The sequence below is a fragment of the Labeo rohita genome, unplaced genomic scaffold (assembly GCF_022985175.1).
Source record: "Labeo rohita strain BAU-BD-2019 unplaced genomic scaffold, IGBB_LRoh.1.0 scaffold_300, whole genome shotgun sequence".
In the NCBI taxonomy this organism is placed as follows: Eukaryota; Metazoa; Chordata; class Actinopteri; order Cypriniformes; family Cyprinidae; genus Labeo; species Labeo rohita.
The window spans coordinates 76,850-85,983 of record NW_026129218.1 but is presented as its reverse complement, the minus strand read 5'-3'; the positions used below and the strand labels follow the sequence as shown (position 1 = coordinate 85,983).

General features: G+C 37.8%; 1 protein-coding gene across 1 annotated transcript; it reads left to right on the top strand.

Annotated features, from left to right (window-relative positions):
- The first annotated feature begins 6 nt into the window (after positions 1-6).
- Positions 7-4,600, top strand: LOC127160233 (deleted in malignant brain tumors 1 protein-like). The gene is made up of 7 exons (XM_051102895.1): positions 7-43; positions 428-748; positions 998-1,303; positions 1,446-1,727; positions 3,559-3,880; positions 3,960-4,097; positions 4,215-4,600. Exons 3-5 carry the CDS (start codon positions 1,093-1,095, stop codon positions 3,672-3,674), a joined length of 609 nt encoding a protein of 202 aa, XP_050958852.1. The 5' UTR covers positions 7-43; positions 428-748; positions 998-1,092; the 3' UTR covers positions 3,675-3,880; positions 3,960-4,097; positions 4,215-4,600.
- The last annotated feature ends 4,534 nt before the right edge of the window (positions 4,601-9,134 follow it).

Sequence of the window (9,134 nt, the reverse complement as noted above, 5' to 3'; positions counted from 1 at the left end):
AACATCAAGTCACCTTATAGCAACACTGTTAATATCACTGTGGGTGAGTGTGTTCGATCTTGTCTCATTGCCTACATCAGGGCTTCTCAGCTCTGGCCTGCAAGATCCATTTACCTGCAGAGTTCAGCTCCAACCCTAATCAAACACACCTGAACACGATAATCAAGGTCTTTAATAACACTAGAAAGGTACAGGCAGATGAGTTTGATCAAAGATGGAGCTAAACTCTGGCCAGAGTTGAAAACCCCTGGCCTACATCACATATTACATGCATTAGTAACGTATAAGTAAACACGTTCTGTAACGATGCCTTTTTTAAATTTGAGCCCATTTGTAAAATGGCATTGTATTTAATTTTGATCCTAACAAGATGCACTTCTTGAAGTCATTGTAGTTGATTTAAAGAAGTTAGCTTCTTGTTTTCTAGTGAACTTGCAGCAGCCCAACATTTCCCACAGTGCTCCTGATGGACAGTTTGTTGTGGGGTCTCAGGGGCCAGTGATCACCAGGGGCCACAGTTTCACTATCATCTGTTCCACTGAATCTCAGTATCCTGGAGGCTCTTTTCACCTGTTCAGAGGGTCAAACATCACCAGGAGTGAGTCAGCTGTCAATCACTCCTCCTCCTTCTCCTTTCCTGAGGCAGATTATTCACATGAGGGAAACTACAGTTGTGTTTATGAAGTCAGTGTCTCCTCACGCTCCTTCCGTTCATCTGCCTCTGAACTGCTGCTCATCACTATCACAGGTACTTATCAACCACAAACCATAAATGCCAGTGTGTGTATGTATATATATATGTAAATGTATGTATATTTGTTGCTAATTATTATAATATAATAATAGTAGAAGAAAACTTATAAAAACAATAACGGCTATGCACTTTTGTCCTTGGCTCCTAACAATGTCAAACACATTACCAAGTACAAATACTTGCAGCATGTCAGAAATAACAAGATTTTAATCACATTGTGCTTTCATTAATGTAATCTGTTAGATCTGAGATTGGTCAGTGGTTCTGATTTATGCTGTGGAAGAGTGGAGATCCGTTATAATGGCCAGTGGGGAACCGTGTGTGATGATAACTGGGACATGAATGATACTGCTGTGGTGTGCAGACAGTTACAGTGTGGATCAGCCATCAGTGCACCTCAAAGTGCCGCTTTTGGTCAAGGCAGTAAATCGATCTGGCTGGATGATGTTGAATGTTCAGGAACTGAAGGAACCCTCACACAATGTTCACACCGTGGATTAGGAAAACATGACTGTAATCATGGTAAAGATGCTGGTGTTGTTTGTTCAGGTAAGTCAAATCTTTAGCATATTCACACAATATTTTGGGGAGAAATTGCCAACAGAAATTACATGTAGCTTAATGAATGTCATGCTTATATTACATTATGTCTTAACAAAGTATTTAAAATAAACACATATTTATTTTGCAGGTGAGCTGCAGATGCCGACCCTTTCCCTGACCTCCACACATGCAGTTGTTTCTCGTGGAGAAAATATCCAGTTCAGATGCACAACACCTAAACCAAGATGTAATGTTAATGCTGAATTCCAGCTCTTCCAAAACAGTTTATCTGTATCCTCCCAGACACATGTATCTAGTGTGACTTTCAACCATAATATAGACATTTCACATCAAGGCAGCTACAGCTGTCAATACTCCTACCAAAACAATATCAAGTCACCTTTGAGCAACACTGTCAACCTCACTGTAGGTGAGTGTGTTCAGTTTAGCCTACATCATAGATTACATTCACGAGTAACATATACAGGTCTTGGTCATATAATTAGAATATCTTCAAAAAGTTGATTTATTTCACTAATTCCATTCAAGAAGTGAAACTTGTATAATGTATACATTCATTCTACACAGACTGATATATTTCAAGTGTTTATGTCTTTTAATTTTGATGATTATAACTGACAACTAATGAAAACCACAAATTCAGTATCTCAGTAAATTAGAATATTACTTAAGACCAATACAAAGAAAGGATTTTTAGAAATATTGGCCAACTGAAAAGTATGAACATGAAAAGTATGAGCATGTACAGCACTCAATACTTAGCTGGGGCTCCTTTTGCCTGAATTACAGCAGCAATGCGGCGTGGCATGGAGTCGATCAGTCTGTGGCACTGCTCAGGTGTTATAAGAGCCCAGGTTGCTCTGATAGTGGCCTTCAGCTCTTCTGCATTGTTGGGTCTGGCATATCGCATCTTCCTCTTCACAATACCCCATAGATTTTCTATGGGGTTAAGGTCAGGCGAGTTTGCTGGCCAATTAAGAACAGGGATACCATGGTCCTTAAACCAGGTACTGGTAGCTTTGGCACTGTGTGCAGGTGCCAAGTCCTGTTGGAAAATGAAATCTGCATCTCCATAAAGTTGGTCAGCAGCAGGAAGCATGAAGTGCTCTAAAACGTCCTGGTATACAGCTGCGTTGACCTTGGACCTCAGAAAACACAGTGGACCAACACCAGCAGATGACATGGCACCCCAAACCATCACTGACTGTGGAAACTTTACACTGGACCTCAAGCAACATGGATTCTGTGCCTCTCCTCTCTTCCTCCAGACTCTGGGACCCTGATTTCCAAAGGAAATGCAAAATTTACTTTCATCAGAGAACATAACTTTGGACCACTCAGCAGCAGTCCAGTCCTTTTTGTCTTTAGCCCAGGCGAGACACTTCTGACGCTGTCTGTTGTTCAAGAGTGGCTTGACACAAGGAATGCGACAGCTGAAACCCATGTCTTGCATACGTCTGTGCGTAGTGGTTCTTGAAGCACTGACTCCAGCTGCAGTCCACTCTTTGTGAATCTCCCCCACATTTTTGAATGGGTTTTGTTTCACAATTTTCTCCAGGGTGTGGTTATCCCTATTGCTTGTACACTTTTTTTCTACCACATCTTTTCCTTCCCTTCGCCTCTCTATTAATGTGCTTGGACACAGAGCTCTGTGAACAGCCAGCCTCTTTTGCAATGACCTTTTGTGTCTTGCCCTCCTTGTGCAAGGTGTCAATGGTCGTCTTTTGGACAACTGTCAAATCAGCAGTCTTCCCCATGATTGTGTAGCCTACAGAACTAGACTGAGAGACCATTTAAAGGCCTTTGCAGGTGTTTTGAGTTAATTAGCTGATTAGAGTGTGGCACCAGGTGTCTTCAATACTGAACCTTTTCACAATATTCTAATTTTCTGAGATACTGAATTTTGGGTTTTCATTAGTTGTCAGTTATAATCATCAAAATGAAAAGAAATAAACACTTGAAATATATCAGTCTGTGTGGAATGAATGTATGCATTATACAAGTTTCACTTCTTGAATGGAATTAGTGAAATAAATCAACTTTTTGAAGATATTCTAATTATATGACCAGCACCTATAAGTGAACTCATGTAATGATGCCTTTTTTGCAGCTGTGACATTGTAAAATGGCTGTGAACTAAAATTTTAATTCTAAAAAGATGCATCTCTTAATATCATCTTTATTCATTTAAAGAAAAGTAAACATATAAATTTATTGTTCTTATAAATTCTTTTCTTTAGTGGACTTGCAGCAGCCCAACATTTCCCACAGTGCTCCTGATGGACAGTTTGTTTGTGGGGTCTCAGGGGCCAGTGATCACCAGGGGCCACAGTTTCACTATCATCTGTTCCACTGAATCTCAGTATCCTGGAGGCTCTTTTCACCTGTTCAGAGAGTCAAACATCACCAGGAGTGAGTCAGCTGTCAATCACTCCTCCTCCTTCTCCTTTCCTGAGGCAGATTATTCACATGAGGGAAACTACAGTTGTGTTTATGAAGTCAGTGTCTCCTCACGCTCCTTCCGTTCATCTGCCTCTGAACTGCTGCTCATCACTATCACAGGTACTGATGTGTAGGAGTCTAAAAACAAGCTGGACTGCTGGTAATGAAAGTTTAACTCAAACACGTGTGTCTCTCTCAGCCTCGCTGCTTCCTGTCATGGGTGCTGCAGTGTCAGCTGTGCTGCTCTTATTGTCTGTCCTCATAATCATCCTCCTGCTGAAGAGAAGACAAAAGCAAAGGAACAAGGAAACTCATTCGAAGTGCTCTTTTACTAAAGGTAACAGTGTTGCATTTTATAAAATAAGTCAGGTTTATTTTTACCTCTTTTATCCTAAGTCATTTCTTCCCACAAAAATTTCATGCAATTATGACTCTATTTATGCAATGTCTATAGGTGCAGCTAACACATATGCAGGTGCATCCCATGAAAACAAAAATAAAGAAAATGATGAGGCTGATTATGAAAATGTAGAACTTCGTAAAAACATGGATTATGATGACACTGAAGATGTTTATATTAATGTGGACTCTAATCATTCTAAAACTGATTATAATAATCCTGATGACTCTGAAGAGGACTATATTAATGTGGACTCTGATCAACCAGAACAGGACTATATCCATGTGGACACTGATGAATCTGAAGAGGACTATGTCAATGTGAATGGTATAGAAAATAAAAGTGTGGTAGACAAATCTGATGATAACATTTATGAAAGCTGTTGTGATTAATGACTGGTTTTGGCCTACCTGAAGAATATCACTGGACCTTCCCTGTTGAAAAAAACAGCATATGCTGGTTAAGTATGTTTTTAAATATGGCTGCTGGTTTGAGCTGGTTTAAGCTGGTCCTTAACTGGTCATAAGCTAGTTTAAGCTGGCACCACCATTTCTCAGGACCTGTAGTGGGACAATCACATCAACTCTATTGGCAAAAAAAAAACGCCTAGCAGAGGCTGTATTTCCTTCCTTTATCACGCCCAGCCCACTTCCTCTTTGAACTGTTTCTCTTTGGCCAGTGCTACAGAGCACTGAGCACCAAAACAGCCAGACACAAGAACAGCTTTTTCCCTCAGGCCATATTCCACCTAAAAATATATAACATCTCAGGACTGCACATTTGTACAAAACTTCTCAAAATTGTTCATCTATATATAACATTTTTGCATAGTCATAAATCTGTCTTTTTCTCCCTCTATATTTATCATTATTATCTTCATTATCAGAATTATTAAATTTTATTACCTTTAATTATGTATGTCTGCACTATGTCTGTACATTTTCTTTGCACTGGATCTCAAAGCTCCTGTTATAAAGACAAATTCTTTGTGTGTGTAAACACGCTTCACGATAAAGCCCTTTCTAATTCTGATTCTGATTCTAAAGTTGTATTTGATTACTTTGATTATAAGAAATAATAATAAAACTTTAAGTGTACTGTAGCCCTCTTGTGTACACAAGCCTTGTCCCAAATCGCACACCTTAAACCCTCACGGTCTTCCACATTTTAATGACATAACGCCACTTGTGTCATGTGGACTGATATTATGGAAGGTATTTAACTTAGTGATATTAAACTGTCTCTCTGCGTAAAGAGATGAGTAAAAATTATTCAAAATTATTCACCATTTGCCATTTACACCAGGGAAGACAAATTATGCCAGTCATTTATGGTGTGGTGTGTTGCAGACCGGGTGTGGTGGGCTCTTTTGTGCCAAAAAGTCCAGGGTCACTTTTTGGCCCCAATCCACCCCTACATTTATATGTGCTGTGTGCTAAATTAAACCTAGATTAAACAAACCACAGGCACAGCTTAAAGCAAAGGCATTCTGTCAATGGCACTGAGCTTTGCCGCTATATAGTGGACATTTACCGTTAGGTTTGATGGTAACACTTTACAATACGGGTGCACAAATATGCATTAATTCAGGCACATGACTAACTAATTCTATATCCATAACCACCAGTATATCATAATGAAAGCATCTATACTGCAGTATTTAACATAGCTGCTAAGCTTCCAATGCATAAAGATTTACACACTAAATCCAGGAGAAACTAGTTTGAGCTTCCGTGTTCAGTGTATTTGTTACACACTTTTGTAATGATCATGTAGAAAATTTTTATTCATCAAAATATAAATGAATTAAGTATGATCAAAGTGAATATGGCCATTTGTGTATCAGGTTATTCTACTATTATGATCATGTGTTTGCCTGTGTGTATGGAGGCCTGCAGGAGAGTGGAAAGTGTGCTATCAAGCTGTTCTGCTATTATCGTCATGTATTTATAACTGTCTGTGCTCAAATATGATGTGATGACCTTGTGCTGACATGTGATAAACTTCTGATAAACCTCTTTGTGTTACTATTACGCTGACATGAGGAGATATAAACTAGCCATAGTGGCCTGAATGACGTGTATTTTTTATGGAAACCTGAACTAATCAAGTCCACCAGCTCTGATTTCAGTTTTACATGAGAGTCTTCACAATCTTCATCCACAGGTATAATTTACATTGTGAGACACTGTTGTGTTGTACTCTTTACCATGTAACTCTTTACCATGCTATATTTAGGCCATTCTGGCATTGTGATCACTTGACTATACAGCTATACATTCAAAATCAGGTCCCTTTTCATGCTAAAAACCGATCACTCATGAATCATCATGCCTGTCTACCGATCCCTCGTGAGTCATGACTGGCTAAAAGTGGGGTTGGCAATGTCAACATCAGCACCAGCTGACTTCGCAGAGGGTGTGTGCAGTACATGCACACTTGAGTTTTGTTTTTTTAACCAATTAACCTTTGCAGTTTAGATGTTTCAAAATTAACACAATTAAACTCAAAACTGCCCAAAACGGCAACACTGAAAGTGATGCAAGGAAGCATGCCAGGTCTGATGAATCACGTTATCTTCTGATGGATGGCCTGGTAACTGTGCATATTTTACCTGGGATGCGCAGAACCTGATTTTACCAAGTATGACATGTTCCTGCATCAACATCCTTGTTGACCCTGGAACAACATTGTGATTAACCAATCAGATTTGAAAAAAAAAAAAAAAAAAAGTTTATACTTTTTGTGAAGTTTAGGCTTACAATCAGTGTTTGGTGCTTGTACATCAGTATCATTCATCTATTATTTCCTCTGATTTTAAGGATTACTCATGGGTAAGGTTAGGTTTAGGTGTAGGGATGTGGTCAAGATTACATTTTTTAAATTTTTTCAACAAAATATGTTGACCCAGGAACACATCTAACTCAGCAAAATTGGAAGATCTATGATACTACATTCTAAAAACTGCTGTGTTGAATATAACTCATCTCTGGGTGAAATATGGACAAATCCAGTGATTGGGTTGTTTAATGTTTAGTTATTCAGTTATTTCTTAACATTACTGTATTTCTTGCTTAAAATTAACCCCAAATAGGTTGGAAATGAACATTTATTCATACGTTCAATAAATTAACTTTAATAATAATAAAAAAAAGAATTTAATAATAAACCTTTTTTTAAATAGCTTTTTAACAATGTTCACCTTTTGATTATTGCTGATGCCTCTAGTAATCATGTGTCTGATTTTTAATTTACATCCTATATTTTGCGTTCATGTAAGCCAGCCATATAGTCATTTTTAAGCAATAGTTGCGTAAAACAAAAACTAAAACCCTGCACTTTTTAGAGTTTAGTCAGGTGGTTTTAATGTTGTGACTGGTCAGTATATGTCAGTGTGATATTTGTGGGGTTTTTTTTTGTTTTTTTTTTCTTTTCCAATATATTTGACAAGTTACCACAAATCTCTCTCTCTTTTTACTGTCATTAGGAGATATGTAGTGTACATTTATCTGAAAGAAATTGAAGCATTTCTGAATGCATTGTGAATGTGCCCCTGATGTTTTCTAGGACTTGCAGCAGCCCAGCATCTCCCACAGTGTTCTTGATAGATTGTTTGACGTGGAACCTCAGAGACCAGTGAGCCACAGTTTCACCATTATCTGTACCACTGAATCTCAATATCCTGGAGGCTTTTTTCATCTGTTCAGAGGGTCAAGCATCACCAGGAGTGAGTCAGCTGTCAGTCACTCTGCCTCCATCTCCTTTCTTGAGGCAGATTATTCACATGAGGGAAACAACAGTTGTGTTTATGAAGTCAGTGTCTCCTCACACACTTTCCATTCATCTGCTCATGAGCTGCTGCACCACTATTACAGGTATATTACAGTTAAGTTTAACTAAAAAATGTGTCACTCTCAGCCTCCCAGTTTCCGGTCATTCATGCTGTGGTGTCAGTACACTGTAGGAAACATGTTTTTTTTTTTTGTTTTTTTTTTTTTGTATTTGTAGTAAAACCATTAATTTTCGTAAAAGCATGGCAGCAGATTCTGTTTTTCAAGAAAATCTAGCATTTGAAAGGAGCGTGTTTGGCTCCTTGAAAACTGAATGCATGCTTTGTTCTTCCTATGCCTCATGTCCTGTTGCTGTCGGAGCAGGATATCATGAAAGTAATCTGACAGAAAGTGCTTTCCCTTTCAGAATTCCTCCTGTATTTTATAATTTCTTCATACAGATTTCTAAAAATAAGAACTGTAGTAATGTGGAACATCTAATTCTGAGGTATCTGCAAAGTTGTGAAGCTGACAGTGCATGATAAATTAAGTTGTTGTCTATCAAAAAAGAGTCGGCTCACAATCGCCTGAACGAGTCATCAGGAATTCGAATCTTTTTCTGTTATGGCTATACGTCACAAAGTAACACATTTGCATAATCCCGCCCACATTCTACCTCTCGAACAACTTGTGGGCTGCACCATCTGACCAAACACAGCAGTGAGGACTCACGTAAAGGAGGGGTTTAGAGAGACCGATTCTTCAAACTGCTTCACACGAGTCGTTTACAAATCATTTAGAAATTAGGTCAAATTAAATCAATTTTTGGAGAAAACTACAGTGTTTTTTGACCTTGCATGCATGTAAATCTGTTTTAGGAGTCTCATAAAACAAAAAATATTGAGAATATAAAATACTGAGAATATGAAAAATATTGAGAAAAATGCCTTTTAAGTTGTCCAAATAAAGTTCTTAACAATGCATATTACTAAACATGACTAAACATTCACAATTTATTATTAAGTAATAACGATTTACAAATCTGTTGTAAGTTATATTAAAAAAATAACATTATGAAATAATCAAACAGATCCTTAGTCAATTTTTAATAAGTTACTAGTTAATATATTATTAATCAAATATAAATAATTGAAATGTCAGTAATTCAAATGTTTACCCTCCATTGAAGATCACATCATGAATA

Bases quoted from the DNA above. Each gene is read 5' to 3' on its own strand.
- LOC127160233 (XM_051102895.1), top strand. From the start codon at position 1,093: ATGAATGATACTGCTGTGGTGTGCAGACAGTTACAGTGTGGATCAGCC. The intron at 1,304-1,445 runs GTAAGTCAAATC...TTTATTTTGCAG, and splicing joins TGCTGGTGTTGTTTGTTCAG to GTGAGCTGCAGATGCCGACC. The intron at 1,728-3,558 runs GTGAGTGTGTTC...TCTTTTCTTTAG, and splicing joins CACTGTCAACCTCACTGTAG to TGGACTTGCAGCAGCCCAAC.